The 20,004-nt window shown below is 36.6% G+C and overlaps 1 protein-coding gene across 5 annotated transcripts in view; it reads right to left on the reverse strand.

The window, feature by feature from the left end:
- The window catches only part of TAF2 (TATA-box binding protein associated factor 2), a 98,277-nt gene that overhangs the window by 56,292 nt on the left and 21,981 nt on the right, over window positions 1-20,004 (reverse strand). For all 5 annotated transcript variants that reach the window (XM_055349247.2, XM_055349249.2, XM_055349248.2 and 2 more), the window contains 8 exons: window positions 15,758-15,876; window positions 13,359-13,500; window positions 11,290-11,521; window positions 7,171-7,355; window positions 6,502-6,615; window positions 5,051-5,150; window positions 2,873-2,958; window positions 836-971 (listed from right to left, as the gene is read on the reverse strand). In XM_055349247.2, coding sequence (XP_055205222.1) covers window positions 836-971; window positions 2,873-2,958; window positions 5,051-5,150; window positions 6,502-6,615; window positions 7,171-7,355; window positions 11,290-11,521; window positions 13,359-13,500; window positions 15,758-15,876 — 1,114 coding nt within the window. The remainder of the gene's footprint in view (window positions 1-835; window positions 972-2,872; window positions 2,959-5,050; window positions 5,151-6,501; window positions 6,616-7,170; window positions 7,356-11,289; window positions 11,522-13,358; window positions 13,501-15,757; window positions 15,877-20,004) is intronic.

Below are 20,004 nucleotides of genomic sequence, written 5' to 3' on the forward strand. Positions count from 1 at the left end.
AAAGAAACTGAACTTTACAGCAAACTTAAAATGCTTTAAAAAAAGCATTATTTTTTACCTGCCTCTAAGAATGTTAACAATGAAAAAAAATGGCTGAACATTTGGTTTCCACTCGCAACTACTAAATCACAACCATTTACTCTGAAACTTGCTTAAAATACATGGCAAAATTTAGCGATAGCAAAAATAAACATCTTTTTTATTGGTTTACGTTTTTCTATTGAAAACAGTTTAAAGTGGCATTTCATCCTTAATACAATGCAGAACACAAATTCATATGTATAAATATGTTTTACTTTCATCCCCACAATTCTAGCTTTTTTTTCTTTTGAGACAGTCTCACTCTGTCACCCAGGCTGGTAGGAAGTGGCACAATCATAGCTCACTGCAGCTTCAACCTCCTGGACTCAAGCAATCTTCCTGCCTCCGCCTCCCAAGAAGGTGGGACAGAATCATGCCACTATGTCTGACTTAGTAATAAAAATTTTTTTGAGATGGGGGGGTCTTACTATATACTGCCCAGGCTGGTCTCGAACCCCTGGCCTCAAGCAATCATCCCACCTCAGCCTCCCAAAGTGCTGGGATTATAGGCATGAGATACCATGCCCAGCCACCACATTTTAATTATATCTTCATAAAATTCATGTGCAAAGTTGTTCTGGTATTGATATCCATTCTACATCTGAGGAAATGCAAATATAAAGCACAGGTTACTTAGTGGGCAAACAAAACTATAAATCCAGATGTCCTGACTCCTATTCTACAGAAACATACTCAGATTATACACATACAGATCTTTATTTACCATTGTTAAGTTCTTAACTTTAATACTTACTTGTAGCATAAATTCCATACTGATCCTATTTTCAATCAATCTCATCACAAGGTGGGCTTTACACTGAAACATAGTGTAGTATTCCCAGGACAGTGTATGTGGATGCTTTATTGAAAAGTGTAGATGGGAAGCCGGACTAAAAAAAATAAACACATTTACCTAATACAGCAAATGTGACTATTAAATAAAAAATAAATTTCATGACCACATCAAGAAAATACCCAAAAAACCTCAGGGGAATATATAAGCAATTTCCTTAGTATTAATAAACATCTAAAAATAAACTTAACTAGAAGAAAATTATGAAGTTTTACTTAAGGACATAAAGGAAAATCTGAATAAATGGAAACAAACACCAAGCTCCTAGATGGGAAGATACAATACTGTAAATACTTCCATTCTCCCCAAATCCATCAATACAATCAATGCAATTCCAATCAATATCCCAACATTGAAGCATGCACTAAAATATATTAAAGATTGATTATATATGTAAAACAAAAACCATTATAAAAGTACTAAAAGAAATGAAGGAAAAAATTTCTCTTTATATTTTGGGATGGGAAAAATTTTCCTAAGAAAAAATATAAAATCTGGAAGACATAAAGACCACAATGACTATGTAAAAATTAAAACATTTTGACATAATGAAAAGGATCATAAGTAAATTTAGAGAAAGATACAGTCTAGAAAATATTTACGACATACATGAACATTTAATTTGTTTACAAATTATCACTAGACCAAATAATGCTATGGTGAGTACCTTTTTACACACGTGCAAATATTTCTGTATGATAAATGCCTAGAAGAATTTCTTTCTTTTTTTTTTTTTTTTTGAGATAGAGTCTCGCTCTTGTCCCCAGGCTGGAGTGCAGTGGCACAATCTTGGCTCACTGCAACCTCCACCTCCCAGGTTCAAGTGATTCTCTTGCCTCAGCCTCCCAAGTAGTTGGGACCAGGCACCCACCACCACGCCTGGCTAATTTTTGTATTTTTTGGTAGAGATGTGGTTTTGCCATGTTGGTAGGCTGGTCTCAAACTCTTGAACTCTGGTGATCCACCTGCCCAGCGTCCCAAAGTGCTGGGATTACAGGCATGAGCCCCCGTGCTGGGCCAGAAGAATTTCTACATGATCACATACCTAGAAGAATTGCTGGATCTAAAAATTACCCATTCTACAATTCTGATTAGTACCACACTAAATTACCCATCAGAAACACTGTATCAAACTACACTCTCACAGTGTATGAGTGGTGCTATAGTTTGTTTGAATGATGGTGCCCCCTCCAAAATTCATGTTGAAACTTAAACCCCAATGCAACAGTCTTAAGAGGTGGCCTTTGGGAAGTGATTAAATCATCAGGGATCTACCCTCATGAATGGGATTAGCGCCCTCATAAAAAGGCTCCAGGTTGAAGGGAGCGTTCTCTTGCCCTGCCATCCCTTCCACCTTGTGAGGACACAACATTCTTTCCTGCTGGAGGATGCAGCAACTAGATACCAACTAGGTGCAGAGAGCAGCCCTCACCAGACACCAGTCCTCCCAGTGCCTCAGTCTTGAACTTCCCAGCCTCCAGAACAAGAAGTAAATTTCTACTGTTTACATTATTACCCAGTCTGTGGTACTTTGGTATAGTAGAATAAACAAACTGTGGCAAGTGGTATTATGCATCTCCTTCAAAATGTGGCATATTGGTTAAGGCAGGAGGATTGCTTGAGCCCAAGAGTTTGAGATCAGCCTGGGTAACAATGTGAGACCCCATTTAAAAAAAAATTAAAAAAAAAATTTTAATGTGGCACATTAAAACTTCAGATACTTTATAATCAATCTGATATTTTAAAAATTATTTTTATATTTTACTTATTACTTCCAATCTTATGAGCTTTACGAGTCTGTAAGCTTTAGCAAAGAATAGCAATAAGAAAAAAGTTAAATAAATTCTGAGGTACAATGAAATACTATTTAGCTCTCAAATGGAATAATTGTTATATATAGTCAAGGTTTATAATATCATCTCTGAACAATAAACATACTTATCCTTCTCTTTTCCTCCACCAAATATGGGATGTAGTAAAACCCCACCAGTTTTTAGTTCATATGCCACTATTTTGTCTAGCTCCTAAAAAATATATAAAAATAGGAGTCAGTAAAATTTGTAAAGTAACATTTTTTTACATACCAAATTTTAGAATTAAACTGTGAATTCTCATTTCCTAAAATCAGAATGTAAATTTCTTAAAATAAGTGAAATGTATTTAAAGAGTAGTTTATGTTCTTATAAATAAAGCAGCCTACACAGCTGGCAGAATGACAAAAGCCAAAGACTTCTCTACTTTATGACTTCAGGGCTGGACAGCAGCCTGGCAACTTTTTCTTATGGCTGTTCTCAATCTCTCTGAGCTGTCTCCAAGTTTATTTTTTCCTTCTCTGTATTTTGCTTCAAAGAATTTAGGCGAGTAAAAAGGAATGGGAATAAATTATGTCAGGAATCCATCATTTTAAAACTTCTCCAGTCTTCTCTAACATGACATAAATTGAACTTTTAAAAAGGGGGATTTTTTTTTTTTAAACAGAAAAAAAAAGGGGGGGGGGTTGGGGGAGGTTGTTTTGTTTTGTTTTGAGACAGGGTTTTACTCTGTCACCCAGGCTGGAGTTCAGTAGCTGATTATGGCTTACTGCAGCCTTGACTTCCCGGGCTTAGGTGATCCTCCCACCTCAGCCCAGGAAGCTGGAACTACAGGCACATGCCACCGTGCCTGGTTAATTAAAAGAAAAAAAGCATAAGTGAAGATGGGCACAGTGGCTCACATCTGTAATCCCAGCACTTTGGGAGACTGAGGCGAGTGGATCACGAGGTCAGGAGTTTGAGACCATCCTGGCCAACATGGTGAAATCCCGTCTCTACTAAAAATACAAAACATTAGCCGGGCATGATGGCGGGTGCCTGTAATCCCAGCTCTCAGGAGGCTAAGGTGGAAGAATCGCTTAAGCCCGGGAGGCAGAGGTTGCAGTGAGCCAAGATTGTGCCACTGCACTACAGCCTGAGCAACAGAGTGAGACTCCATCTCAAAAAAAAAAAAAAAAAAGCATAAGTTAAAATAAAGACACTACCACAATTGTGCTGGAAACTCCTAACTGCTTTAAATAATACAGATGTAGTATAGAAAAGTGGCAAACAGCATAGAGAAGAAACTAAAAGCCAAGCTGGAATCCTGGGCCTACTACTTACTAGCTGTATACTTTGACCAAATAATTTAACCTTTCTTTCTGTTCCTCAGTTTCTTCATCTATAAAATGGGAATGATAGCAAGGTAGTAAGGAGAATTAAGATCATTTTAATATTTATAAAACATTTGTAACAGTGTGTGAAATATTTTAAGTGTTGTGTTACTTTGTTCTTCTTCTTTAATAGTTTCTGAAATAAAGAAGAGACTCCAGTTCTAGATGTACAAATACCTTAATAGCGCTAGGTGTTTGAAGTCTTCGAAAATTAACTTTTTGGCTTACTTGAGTTTACTCTTGGATAATAATATGTAAAATGAGAATACGGGGAAGATGATAAGGTTTGTTTAATGAAGATATGAAAGGCTGCAATTCTTCCACCTGAGAAGGAAGACACTAAGCATGATATGATTAAAATGTTTATGTATATGACCAGAATGTGCTAAGTAAAATACAACTGATGTTTTCTTTTTGGCCAAATCTTTAAATCGTTAAAAAAAAAAAAAAAAAGATGTGACAATGACAACATAAATGCATTCAAAGCCTAGCCAGAATATAATAAGCAGTTAATATGTGCAAAGCATCATGCACATTACTTGTATAATGTCTAATAATCTCTGCCTATGGGCACACACTACAATTGCCCTCCTTAAACAGATGAGACTTGGAAAGATTAAGGTTACAAAGCTAACAAATTTAGGAAGCACAGTTACAAACGACTACTATAAGGAGCTGGGACATACCTAACAACCAATCTGATGTTTAAGAAACTTAAATATTCTCTTCCTTAGGGGAAAAAAAGGTTTTTAGGGGCCAATGTTGACAATGGAGATTAGATAAAATAGACCATTAGTCTTTCTCAGTAAATCAATTCCCATTTTGCTGGGAAAAATTAGGGATTTTCAAGTAGTATTTTAAAAGTATTTTACAGTCATTAAAAATGGAGGACATGAGACTTGTAAGTGGATAAGGGATCTAGCTGTTATTACCTCTTTAATCCAATGGCGGTACTCATTAACACCAAAAGTTTTTTTCATCCAAAGTCCATAGATATAGCCTGAAATTCCCTTCAGCACCCATTCATCAGACCTAAGCAAAAAGTCAAAGTATAAATTACTTTTAATCATAAAAACTCCTCAGATAATGTCAAAGAGGATAACGGAATAAGTGTAGTGTGTATTTCCCTGCCTTCACAAAGAAAATGAAAATTATTAACAAATCATCAGGTTTCCCAACTTCCTCTGAGTTCTACTTGCCCATTTATTATACCTTATTCACACCTGCCTTTACCTTTCATTATGAGACTGCTTTACAGTCTTGCTTCAGGTATAAATTACCAGAGTATATGCTCTACTCTGACAGTGCTGCTTCCCTCCTGCCCAACTCTGTTCTTACTGTCTCTGCCTCTAAGGAAATACTTGCTCATAGCCAGGACTATACTGTTCAATTCTAAAAGTCTACGTGCTATTATTGCCAATCCCATGCATTATGCCATTACCAATGACATTCTAAAACCTAAAGTTTAATTGCTTCATTCATTTTTTTGCTTTCTCTAGAAAAATGGCAATTAACATCACTCACTCATTTATTCATTTGTATACTCATCCATCTATCCATCTACCCACTCCATCCATCCATCCATCCATAATATTTTGCCTACTACATTCCAAGCACTATTCTTTAATGAAACTTCTACATGTGGTTTTAGGAAAACTACAAATCAAGAGATCTATCTTTAGTCTCTGCCCTCTCCTCTCCACTCCAGCAAGTGAAAAAAGAAAACCAAGATTTCCATACTATATATAGTATAGAATGTTCACAATTATAATCTTAATTTTTCTGTTTTCTTCAAAATAATCTCAAGTTAATAAAAAAGAAAAGAAAAAGCATTTATACCTTTCATTTCTTTCAACAAACTGGTACAAAGCTAAGCACTAGTAGGCAAATCCCTAAATAATTATTAATATTGCAGAGGAGCACTATTTTACATTAAATATTGAGTTATTTCCAATTGCTTTGAACACTGACATTAAAATTCTAACTTCAGATTTCTGTACATTTAAGTTCTTTTATTTATAGAATTCATTCAGTTCTTTAAGACACTGTTTTACCAAAATCTTACCTTATAAACTGCAGAAGTGATTATATTGATTTCACGGCCAAAAAGTTAGGATAAAACTTATAATCATTTTTCTTTAAATACATATAGAACAGTGTCTTTTAAATTAGCTAATTAACTAATAAATATAAGTGACTATATTGATTTCATGGCCAAAAAGTTAGGATGAAACTTATAATCATTTTTCTTTAAATACATATAGAACAGTGTCTCTTAAATTAGCTATCTGCAATTAGGGCAAAGGTCAGCTTAAATGCAGAGAAAGAAAAGAAAAATAAACTTGATTCTTTTCTCAGTAGTATGAACTTTCAGGTCACTCACCAAGACATTCTAGATATGAAACAACCAAAAAACTGCTGGGCCAAGGATTGGGCTAAACACCTTCTAGTCAAAGGTGTCTCATCTATAATCATGGCACTGTGTAAAAGATTTGTGCTGGAATTTAAAAGAGAAGAAAGCTCATTATAACCAAGAAATAAATACTTATTCAGTGAAAATAAAATAATTCCACTTTTAAAACAATGGAAGTTAAATAGAAAAAAAATTCTCCCACCTTTCTAATCTTTTCAAAATTTAGCTAAAATTCATCATCTTAGTAACTTGCTTAAAGCAAAGAACACATTTTCCACTGATGATATCAGTAAATTTCTGACAATATCAGTACATTTTTAAATAGTGCTAGAAAAAAATTCATACTAGTCATACAATAATTCATACAATTTTTAAAGAATTTATGAAAACAAGACTAAAACAGGGAAAATACTATTAGTTAATTCCAGATGAAGATGAGCCTTTTGAGTTATCTCAAAAACTTTGTCTTCATGTTTTTCTACATTTAAAAAATTTTAAAACCAAATTTTCTACAAAGCCAATCACATCCAAATTGCGGAAAACAGTTCATAGCTCGTCTTAAAATTGACCACAAAATCAGTAAATTTTCTTCATATCATGATCTTAATTTAGGCATTTCAAATCTGAAGAGATACCAACCTAAAAATGCTCATGGAAGCATAAGCAGCCACTTCAACATAAGCCTCATCAATGAAGACAGTCTTAAAACAGGAGTATGGGTAACGACATGTAAGAATTTCTTCATAAAATTCAAAGACTTCATGAAGGTATGATGTGGTATGTTTCAGCAATGGAAGAAGTTGGGGCAAACAAAAATGAGTAACCTGAAAAGAAGAAGCAAGGAAGATCATCTAAATGAAAGAGTTAACTTTAATATTGGAAATTTCCTAAACATCTCAATTATAAATAAATGTTCTCATAAATCTATTCTTTAATAATTTCAAGATGCTGAAAGAAAATGTTGTGAAAATAGTGATCACTTTTACTGATCACATTTATAAAATATTAACTGTACTTAAAAATTAAATTCATGGTGGATTATAAGTCTGTGGAATGCTCAGACCAACTAAAATACAACTCTAGTTCCAAATTCAATTAAAATTTTTTCTCATAGGTACACATAATAAGACTTAAATTTCAAAGGCTTATTATAAACATACCTCTTATTCTTTAACCCAGTGAATAATGCACGTTATAGTACTATCTTATCAACAGTTAATGTTAATCATATTATCTGCATATAAAAATAATTACTGTAGTCCCCTCTAACATTTCAATTACACACCAAAAACTGCAGAAAAGTTTACTGGTAGTTAGGAGATTAAAAAATACCTGCAACAGAAATAGCAACTCTGGTTTTTTTCATTAGGTTACGTCTCACTTTGGTCACACAAATATCATATGCTATCTCTTATTATGATCTGTGCCAAATGAGTGCCATCAACAATGACACAGGTCACTGACTAGAACAACCGTGTAAGGTTTCATGCAGGAGTGTGAAGCTGTGGTAATCTTTTTGAGTTCAACAGAAGTTTGATAGGAAACTTTTGGTACAGGAAAAGAGAACGTCCCAGGGTCAAAGATGGGAAGAAAAAAGGTATGATCAGAGAAATATAAGTAAACTATTTTGAATATAACATCTATTACGGTCAAATTATAGAAGATCTTGAAAGCCATGCTAAAGAGTTCTAATTACTGCAGAATTATAAAGGCAAGGGAAATTTTTATCATAAAAATTATTCTTCTAATAGCATTTAAAAAAGAACAGATTAGAGGCTACCATAAGAGTGGAGAAAAGCATCTATGTATTACTAATAATCAGGGCCCAAATTTGTATCATGATTAACACTCTGTTTGTATTAATCATATTTAATCATAATTTTATTGTGTATGCAAATAAAAAATACTATTCACCAAAAAAAGGACTAATTTTTAGACAAACCTACAAAACAGCAAATTTACTGATAATGCAGACAACAAGTCATGTATTTGACACAGAGAAGACTAAGTCAGGAAAAACAATTCTTGACTATCATTTGCCTTGTTCCTATTCAATAGCTCAGAGTAGAAAAACATTCTTCTTAAATACAAAATCGGTACTAATCAAACATTGATTTTTTAAAATTTTTTTATATTATCACTTTTTATTATACTTTAAGTTCTAGGGTACATGCGTACAATGTGCAGGTTAAAAATGTATACATGTGCCATGTTGGTGTGCTGCACCCATCAACTCATCATTTATATTAGGTATATCTCCTAATGCTATCCCTCCCCCATGCCCCCACCCCACGACAGGCCCCGGTGTGTGATGTTCCCCTTCCTGTGTCCAAGTGTTCTCATTGTTCAGTTCCCACCTATGAGTGAGAACATGTGGTGTTTGGTTTTTTGTCCTTGCGAGTTTGCTGAGGATAATGGTTTCCAGCTTCATCCATGTCCCTGCAAAGGACATGAACTCATCCTTTTTTATGGCTGCATAGTATTCCATGATGCATATGTGCCACATTTTCTTAATCCAGTCTATCACTGATGGACTGGGTTGGTTCCAAGTCTTTGCTATTGTGAATAGTGCTGCAATAAACATACATGTGCATCTGTCTTTATAGCAGCATGATTTATAATCCTTTGGGTATATACCCAGTAATGGGATGGCTGGGTCAAATGGTATTTCTAGTTCTAGATCCTTGAGGAATTGCCACACTGTCTTCCACAATGGTTGAAGACCAACCAACAGTGTAAAAGTGTTCCTATTTCTCCACATCCTCTCCAGCACCTGTTGTTTCCTGACTTTTTACTGATCGCCATTCTAACTGGTGTGAGATGGTATCTCATTGTGGTTTTGATTTGCATTTCTCTGATGGCCAGTGATGATGAGCATTTTTTCATGTGTCTGTTGGCTGCATAAATGTCTTCTTTTGAGAAGTGTCTGTTCATATCCTTCGCCCATTTTTTGATGCGGTTGTTTTTTTCTTGTAAATTTGAGTTCTTTGTAGATTCTGCATATTAGCCCTTTGTCAGATGAGTAGATTGCAAAAATTTCTCCAATTCTGTAGGTTGCCTGTTCACTCTGATGGTAGTTTCTTTTGCTGTGCAGAAACTCTTTAGTTTAATTAGATCCCATTTGTCAATTTTGGCTTTTGTTGCCATTGCTTTTGGTGTTTTAGTCATGAAGTCCTTGCCCATGCCTATGTCCCGAATGGTATTGCCTAGGTTTTCTTCTAGGGTTTTTATAGTTTTAGGTCTAACATTTAAGTCTTTAATCCATCTTGAATTAACTTTTGTATAAGGTGTAAGGAAGGGATCCAGTTTCAGCTTTCTACATATGGCTAGCCAGTTTTCCCAGCACCATTTATTAAATAGGGAATCCTATCCCTATTTCTTGTTTTTATCAGGTTTGTCAAAGATCAGATGGTTGTAGATGTGTGGTATTATTTCTGAGGGCTCTGTTCTGTTCCATTGGTCTATATCTCTGTTTTGGTACCCGTACCATGCTGTTTTGGTTACTGTAGCCTTGTAGTATAGTTTAAAGTCAGGTAGCATGTTTAAAGCTGATCATTTACCAAAGACAATAAAGTTCACTGCTAATCTTATCAGTGGATAAACCTTTAAAAAGAGTCATTGTTAAGACAACGTAAGCAAAACCAGCACAAAATATCCTGAATCTTTTCCATGAGTGATTTTACAAATCCTGTGAATTTCAGCAAGGCAAATATAAAAGGCAAACTGAGGAGCTCACCGAAAGCCTGCTGCCCTCAATTTTTATTCACATGACTAAAAGAAATGCTGTGGAGATATATGTGGTCGAATTATATGCTTATATATTTCTTTTTTAAAAAATAAACCTAAATTGAAGACGAAAGAAGAGAGTTAACAACTAATAAATCATTTCCTAATCAGCAGAAGTCTCATGCTTGGGGAGGCCTAAAACTGTGATTTGGCCTGTCAGTTGATAAATGAATTGTGATAAAATATGTGCTGGGAAGAAACTAGAAGTCTTCATGAGTTTGCTAACCAGGTTTCTAACACTGTCTGTCTGTTTCCTCTGTATAGGTTGAAGAGAGAATAAATCTTGCTCTTTAATTTTGAATTTACAATATTTTAGATTCCAGAGATGGGACCACAACATTCAAAAACATGATAAATGAAAAGATGTCATTAGTAATGAACAAAATTAGTTACAGAAATCTACCTATACGCTAAATCAAGATATAACTGAAGCTCTTTTGAAATGCTAAGACTCTGTTGGAAAATAATCTGAATTTTAAATACAACATTTTGAAAGAAATTCATTCAAGAATTCACATCATTATATATATGAGATAAGGAAACATTTTCTCTCTAGTCATATTCTTGATAGTTGAAAAAAGAGTGAAGGAAGACTTAATATTTCATTAATATCTACCTTTTTTTTTTTTTGAGATGTCGCTCTGTCATCAAGGCTGGAGTGCAGTGGCGCAATCTCAGCTCACTGCAAGCTCTGCCTCCCAGGTTCAAGCCATTCTCCTGCCTCAGCCTCCCGAGTAGCTGGGACTACAGGCACCCACTACCACGCCTGGCTAATTTTTTGTATTTTTAGTAATGACAGGGTTTTACTGTGTTAGCCAGGATGGTCTCGATCTCCTGACCCTGTGATCCGCCCACCTTGGCCTCCCAAAGTGCTGGGATTACAGGCATGAGCCACCGTGCCTTGCCAATATCTATCTTTTTAAAAGCAGTAAAGGGCCAGGAGGAGAGTAAGAGAGGAGAGCTCTGACTTACCTCATGCATGTATGGATCTACCAGTATTTCAAATGGTCCAATGGCCAAGGAGATATTTGACGCTGCTGTAGGAATGGTAAGCATATAATGGAAAGTTTTCTTCCTCATATCATGAGTATACACTGTCTCCACCAAATCGCCATTAGAAACAGCAACCATTGCAGCATCTACTGTAAATTCTAATTTCCATGTACACAATTCAGAGTATGAATCAACACAAGGGAACCAAAATCTAGAAAAAAGATTGACAGTATAGAAAATGTATTCAAAGAGTTCTCTACATTGTTTTCCCCACATGCATTTTAGCATTATTTTAGCATTTCTAGAAAATGAACAAACAAAACCTTTAGCTATTTGGCTACTGAAGCTTTTTACTGTACAACCTGAAAAAAATCTGATAAAATAAAATCTGTTTCCAAATACTATTTGGCAATATTAAGAAAATATATTATGTGGTACCATCAGTTCAAACCCTAAAAAGAGTTAAGCAATTCTTAGCTTTCAGTGTTTTAAAAAATAATTTTAACTTGTATATGCACATTAGTCAGTTTTTATGCAGCATTCATTTCTAGAAACTAAAAAAGGCTCACAGCAAAAAGTTTTATAAAGCATAACTAACATTCACAATTTATTCCATTAAATTATAAAACTGCTTTTTTGGAGTATGTAACGTATTGTATAAATTCAAACTGAGTGTTGGTTAAGTTAGATATAAAATTTATAGTCAGCTTTCATCACTTCAGTAAGGTGTTACGTGACAGGGTAGGTACTTAGTATTGAGGCATAAAAGTGTGTAAGACATTATCCCTGGTTTAGAGAAGTTATTATAATAATCTGAGGACAGGCTGGGCACAGTGGCTGACACCTGTAATCCTAGCACTATGGGAGGCTGAGGCAGGTGGATTACCTGAGGTCAGGAGTTGGAAACCAGACTGGCCAACATGGTGAAACCCTGTCTCTACTAATAATACAAAAATTAGCCAGGCATGTGGCATCTGCCTGTAATCCCAGCTACTCCAGAGGCTGAGGCAGGAGGATCACTTGAACCTGGAAGGTGGAGGTTGCATGAGCCGAGATTGCGCCACTGCGCTCCAGCTGGTGCAACAGGCTATCTCTACAAAAGATATGACGAAACCTCATCTCTAGTAAAAATAAAATAATTAGCCAGGTGTGGTGGCACATGCCTGTAGTCCCAGCTACTTGGGAGGATAGGTAGGAGAATCACTGGAACCCAGGAGGTGGGGATTGCAGTGAGCCAAGATTATGCCACTGCACTCTAGCCTGGACAACAGAGTGAGACTCTGTTTCAAAAAAAATAAATAAATAAGCAGAGTTGAGTAGCAGAATGTGGAGTGGGGAAGTAGAGTATGAAAGCAGGTGAGAGGAGGTCTCTATAATGCTTGTAATATTCTTTGTCTCTAGGTGTAAATTATGTAGGCTTGTTCACTTGTGAAAATTCATCGAGCTTTACATTCTGTGCAATTTTCTGTATGTATGTTTTACTTCAATATAAAGTTTTTAAAAAAGAAGGAATCAAGTGAGATGATTATTTTAGAACAGTAGACATGAAAATGAGAGACAAGAAGGGAGATGTAAGATTGAGGAGGGGTCGGGCATGGTGGCTCATGCCTGTAATCCCAGCACTTTGGGAGGCCGAGGCAGGCGGATCACTTGAGGTCAGGAATTAAAGGCCATTCTGGCCAACATGGTGAAACCCCATCTGTACTAAAAATATAAAAAATTAGGCAGGTGTAGTGGTGAATGCCTGTAATACCAGCTACTTGGGAGGCTGAGGCATGAGAATCACTTGAACCCAGGAGGCACAGGTTGCAGTGAGCAGAGATAGCACCCCAGTGCATTCCAACAAGGGTGACAGAGAAAAAAAAGAAAAAAAAAAAAAATTTTTTTTTTTTTAAGAGGAATGACTTACAGAAAGTAATCTGAAAGAAGTCTAAATTTGGGAGGGAATAAAACTAGTATTTCTTGTTTTACACCAAATGTATGTCTTGCTTATACATAAAAAATGCAATTTAAAAATTAATTGAAATATTTAAGAATCTATAATCTACCTTGTAGAATTTTGATACCCACAAGAGAAAACATGAGCACCTCTCTCTGCCATACTTCCCTCTACACTGGGTACCACAAAATGAAGACCTCCTTTGGGCTGATCCAAAGAAAAATTGATGTGTATCTTCAGGACCTTTAACTCTGCAACAAATAAACATATACACACATTGATACATAAGTAAGTTACAGTGGTCTATATAATAAAGACAAAGATTTAATGCTGAACATGAAATGGAATTGAGGACTGAGATTTACATGAAAAACCACACTACTTACCCTAGTTTAGACTTTTACCATATGTCTGCCTATATTAACTCAACAGGCTGCCCCTATTGGTTTTCTACCTCCAATCAATTGTAACTATTGCTTGTATTATTTTCCCAAAATACACCTTTGGTTACGCCATATCCTCCTCTCAACATTTCTGACAATGTACAATACCTAAAAAGTCCAAAACTCCCACACTGCACACTTAGGCCTTCCAAATCCAACCCCAAACTTACTGATATAGTTTGGCTCTGTGTCCCCACCCAAATCTCATCTTGCAGCGCCCATAACTCCCATGTGGTATGGGAGGGACCTGGTAGGAGGTAATTGAATCACAGGGGCAAGTCTTTCCCTTGCTGTTCTTGTGACAGTGAATAAAGTGTCACAAGATCTGATGGTTTTCAAAATGGGAGTTGCCCTGCACAAGCTCTCTCTCTCTCTTTTTGCTGGCAGCCATCTGCATAAGACATGACTTGCTCTTCCTTGCCTTCTGCCAAGATTGTGAGGTCTCCCCAGCCATGTCAAACTATAAGTTCATTAAACCTCTTTTTCTTCCTAGTCTTAGGTATGTCTTTATCAGCAGCATGAAAACGGACTAATACACTTACTTTTCAAGTTCTTTCTCTTATATTATCCCACAAACTTAACACTGGGTGACTCTGGGGAGTACAAGGATGAGAGGTAGAGTAGGGAACACCACTGGAGAATTTGCATTATTATCACGTTTTTTGTTATGCTTGATTTCTTCACTATAAACCGCGTTGCTTTCATAAGATTTTAATTTCCCTCCAAGAATTACAATCATATGCACTATCTCCAAACCCTAAAAATGCAATGACGACTTCCACGTCTGTCCCCTAAATTAGGGTAAGTTCCTCCACAAACCCTACCGGGCCCCCAGCACCGACAACAGAAACCAATAAACAAAACAAGGACTCTTTTACTTCCTTAATTTTTATAAGGCTAAATAAGCAAGGCAGAAGCTAATATACAATATTACAATGGCTAAAACTTTATACAAGACACAAAGAAGGTTTAAAAAGTCTGCAGACTGAGTATCAGGAACCATGTGTTTTAGCTTTAACTTCACCAATAATTTGCTAAGTGAAGTTCAGCAGGTCACTCACTCTCATTAGACTTCAGATTACTCTTCTGTAAAAAGAAGGAATTTAACCAGATTTTTTCAGGATCTTTCCTGCCACAAAATGCTACAATTCTAAACTAATTTGATATTGTGCGGGTTCTACCTATATGATTTTTTAAAAAATATTTTTCACGGCCAGGCGCAGTGGCTCATGCCTGTAATCCCAGCACTTTGGGAGGCCAAGGCAGGTGGATCACCTGAGGTCAGGAGTTCGAGAGCAGCCTGGCCAACATGATGAAACCCTGTCTCTGCTAAAAATACAAAAATCAGCCAGGCGTGGTGGCAGGAGACTGGAATCCTAGCTACTCGGTGGCTGCGGCAGGAGAACTGCTTGAACTTGGGAGGCAGAGGTTGTAGTGAGCCAAGATTGCGCCATTGCACTCCACCCTGGGCAACAAGAGCGAAACTCCGTCTCAAAAAAAAAACAAAAAAAAATTTTTTTTTTTGCTTTAAAAAACAACGGTGAAATAAATTGCTTTTTTCACAGCCCTGAAATGATATCATCCTGTTAGCCAGTGATCCTTAATAAGAAAAAGAGCTTCCAACCCCATTCTGTATATTTCAACTGGTTAATTTACAATTTTGACATCATTAGTGTTTTTTCGTTTTTTTTTTTTTTTTTTAGACGGAGTCTCACTCTGTTGCACAGGTTGGAGTGCAGGGGTGCGATCTCAGCTCACTGCAATCTCCACCTCCTGGGTTCAAGCAATTCTCCTGCCTCAGCCTCCTGAGTAGCTGGGATTACATGCGCCCACCACGCCTGGATAATTTTTGTATTTTTAGTAGAGATGGGGTTTCGCCATGTTGGCCAGGCTGATCTTGAACTCCTGATCTTAGGTGATCCACCCGCGTCAGCCTCCCAAAGTGCTGGGATTACAGGCATGAGGCACAGTGCCTGGCCAGCATCATTAGTTCTCATGTAAAATTCTCTAGTCTCTGAATCTAACATGATTTTAGTGTACAGTCAATATACTCTTGGTGCTTTACCATCAACGTGTTTCCATAGCTCTGATGGAACCTTAATGCAAAGTTCTCCATTTCCTGCATCAGGGTCCACAGCACTAACTGCAGCTGCATAAGCATTGGAAAAATAATTGAGGTTTCTCCTGGGGAAAAAAAAGAGCCAACTTTTAATAATAAGCCATGTATCTTACCAAGCATTTTTCTTTCTTTCTTTTTTTTTTTTTTTTTTAAGATGAAGTCTCACTCTGTTGCCCAGGCCAGAGTTCAGTGGCACCATCTCAACTCACTGCAACCTCCAACTCCAGGTTCAAGCATTCTCATCCCTCAGCCTCCCGAGTAGCTAGGATTACAGGCACCCACCACCACAACCGGCTAATTTTTATATTTTTAGTAGAGATGGTGTTTCACCATGTTGGTCAGGCTGGTCTCGAACTCCTAACCTCTAGTGATCCATTCATCTTGGCCTCCCAAAGTGCTGGGATTACAGGCATGAGCCACCATGCCTGGCCTCTGAGCATTTTCTTAAGTATCATTTGATACCAATTATTTGTAAGCATTTTATCTTCTTATATAATTTCTAAGAACACTCGTTAGCCAAGTAATGGTTTGCTCTACTCACCATGTTAAAAACTATTAATCTATGAATACAACAGAATATATATTCTACTCACCAAGTTACATGACTATTATTATGACTATCACATTCTTCATTAATTTTGGAATGCCAAAGCCACTATCCTTTTTTGATACAAATGTAAAGAATACATGAAGCACTGAATAAATAATTATTCCCTATCAATGTGGCAAAAAATTGAATGGATTCAACAAGCTTTATAATTTGACAAAAATTAACATGTCTAAAACAAATCAGGATGGGACTCAGTTCCTCAAAATGTAATAGCACCTACCTCCACCCATTAGTGCATCATAATGTAAGCTTAATGAAGCAGAGAATTTTCAGCAGGCTCACTGTTATATTCACTATGTCAGGAGAGACTACTACATAAATATTTGTTCCATAGTTATCTGACCTGATTTCCCATTTGATGAAAACAATACGATGAAGTCTTACGGAAACGTGAAAATGTTGTTCTCAACTGGTTTGTAAATTGTACTCCATAAAAGCAACTTATATGTGTACATATACACATATTACATTTCCTCGCTGAAATTAGTTTAAAAAAATACGTAAGAAATGAAAGACAGGAAAAAGATATGGAATGGGAAGGGCAAGAATACAAGATGAAATACACAAACACCATGGGCCACATCCTCGTTGTACACCTTTATGTCTGCCATCCTGCCGTTAGGTGTAGCCACAAGGTAAAATTAGTGACATTCCCATAACTTAATACTTTTTTCATCTAGTTAAAAGACAAGTTTTAGCTGGACACGGTGGCTCATGCCTGTAATCCCAGCACTTTGGGAGTCCAAGGTGGTGGATCACCTGAGACCAGGAGTTCAAGTCCAGCCTGGCCAATATGGTGAAACCCTCTCTACTAAAAACACAAAAATTAGCCAGGCGTGGTGGTGCATGCCTGTAATTACAGCTACTCAGGAGGCTGAGGCACGAGAATCACTTGAGCCTGGGAGGCGGAAGTTGCAGTGAGCTGAGATTACACCACTGCACTCCAACCTGGGCAACAGAGTGAGACTTTTTCTCAAAAAAATTAAAAAATAAAAATAAAAAGACAAGTTCCACATATTCTATGGAATAATTAAAGGAAAAATAAAATGAGAAAAGCCATTAAAGAAACATTAAGGCTACAGACTCTTAACTTGACAGAGGCCATTCCCTCTCCATCTTCATCAATCTCTCTACCAGTTAGGAAGGATATAATATAACTATGGCTTTAACAACTATTCAAGGTAACAACTACAAAGCACAGAGTTCTGGAGGTGAAAAGACTTCTCAATATATTTTAATAATTTCTTTCTGTTAAATAAACATTGTTGACAATGACAATGAACACTGACATTCCAAAAACATTCAGAGCATCTTCACCAGTAGATCCCATCTCAAGAAACCACTTTCTTTGCTCATCCATAAGCAGCAACTCCTCCGTCCATTAAAGTTGTATCATGAGACTGCAGCAATTCAGTCTTACCTTTAGGCTCCACTTCTAATTCTAGTTTCATTGCTATTTCTACCACAACTGCAGTTACTTCATTCTCTAAACCCCTCAAAGTCATCCATGAGGTTTGGAATCAACTTCTTCCAAATTCTTATTCATGTTGATGTTTTGACCTCCTCCCTAAATCATGAATGTCCTTAATGGCATCCAGAATGGTGAATCCTTTTCAGGGTTTCAACTGACTTTGTCCAGATCCCTTAGAGGAATCACTATCTATGGCAACTATCGCCTTATAAAATGCATTTCTTAAATAATAAGACTTGAAAGTAGAAACTACTCTTTAATCCATAGGCTGCAGAATAGATGTTATGTTAGCACACGTAAAAACAGTATTAATCTTCTAGTACATCTCCATCAGAGCTCTTGGGTAACCAGGAGTCTTGTCAATAAGCAGTACCATATTGAAAGGGCTCTTCTTCTGACCAATAATCTCAATAGTGGGCTTAAAATATTCAATTCAGTAAGCCATACTGTGAACACCTGTTGTCATCCAGGCTCTGTTGCTTCATTTACAGAGAACAGGAAGAATATATTTAGCATAATTGTTAAGGGCCATAGGATTTTTTGGAATGGTAAATGAGCACTGGCTTTAACTTAAAGTTCCCAGCTGCATTAGCCCCTAATAAAAGAGTCAGCCTGTCCTTTGAAGCCAGGCACTGACTTCTTTTTAGCTGGGAACGTTCCAGATAGCATCTTCTTCTAGTAGAAGGCTGTTTCATCCACACTGAAAATCTGTTGCTTAGTGTAGCAACCTTCATCAAAAACCTTAGCTAAATCTTCTGGATAACTTGCAGCTTCTACATCAGCACTTGTTGCTTCACCTTGCACTTTCATGTTACAGACAAAGTTTCTTTTCTTAAACCTCATGAACCAGCCTCTCTTAGCTTCAAAATGTTCTTCTGCAGCTTCCTCACCTCTCAGCATTCACAGAACTGAAGAGAGTTAAGCCTTGCTCTGGATTAGGCTTGGCCTTAAGGAATGGTGTGGCTGGTTTGATTTTCTATCCAGATCTTTAAAACCTACTCCACATCAGCAATAAGACTGTTTCATTTTCTTATCATTTGTGTATTCACTGGAGCAGTACTTTTAATTTCCTTCAAGAACTTTTCCTTTGCAGTCACAACTTAGCTAACTGGGGCCAAGAGGTCTAGCTTTTGGCCTTCCTAAGCTTAACCATTTCTATAGCTTTTGGTTTAAAGTGTGAGATATGAGACTCTTCCTTTCACTTGCATGCTCAGAGGCCACTGTAGGGTTATTAATTGACCTAATTTCAATATTGTGTGTCTCAGCAAACAGGGAGGCCCGAGGAGGGGGACAGAGACAGGGAACAGCTGGTCCACAGAGTAGTCAGAACACACACAATGTTTATCATTTAAGTTTGCCATCTTATATGGATGCCATCTGTGGCGTCCCCAAAACAATTACAATTGTAATATCAAAGATCTCTGATCACAGATTACCTTAACAGATATAATAATGAAAAAGTTTGAAATATTGCAAGAATTACAAAAATGTGACATAGAGACATGAAATGTGCATGTGTTGTTGGAAAAATGGCACTGATAAACTTTCTTGATGTAAGGTTATCACAAACCTTCAATCTGTAAAAAAAAAAAAAAAAAAAACAGTATCTGCGAGGCACAACAGAGCAAAGCACAATAAAGGAGGTATGCCTGTGTTTTTTTAAATTATCATACAATTAAAAAAACCACTTTTTTGGGGGTGTACAGTTGTACAAATTTTAACATATGTACAGATTCAGTTAACCACCAAAAGTAGGACACAGAACAGTTCTATCATCCCCAAAAAGTCCCTTATGCTATCCTTTGTGTTAAATAAATGGAATCACATAGAATGCTACCTTTTGAGACTGGCTTGTGTCACTAGGTTTTTGAAATTCATCCAAGTTATTACATATATTAATAATTTGATCCTTTTGCCATTGAGTGGTATTATATTGTATAGACTGTACCAGTTTGTCGATCCATTGACCAGGTGAAGGGCATTTAGGTTATTTTCAGCTTTGGAAGTGTGAAATAAAACTGTTATGAACATTTGTGTACAGATTTTTGTGTGAATATAAGCTTCATCTCTGTAGTACAAATACCTAACAGTGGGACTAGAGTCATATGGTAA

The sequence above is a fragment of the Gorilla gorilla genome, chromosome 7 (assembly GCF_029281585.2).
Source record: "Gorilla gorilla gorilla isolate KB3781 chromosome 7, NHGRI_mGorGor1-v2.1_pri, whole genome shotgun sequence".
NCBI classification, from domain to species: Eukaryota; Metazoa; Chordata; class Mammalia; order Primates; family Hominidae; genus Gorilla; species Gorilla gorilla.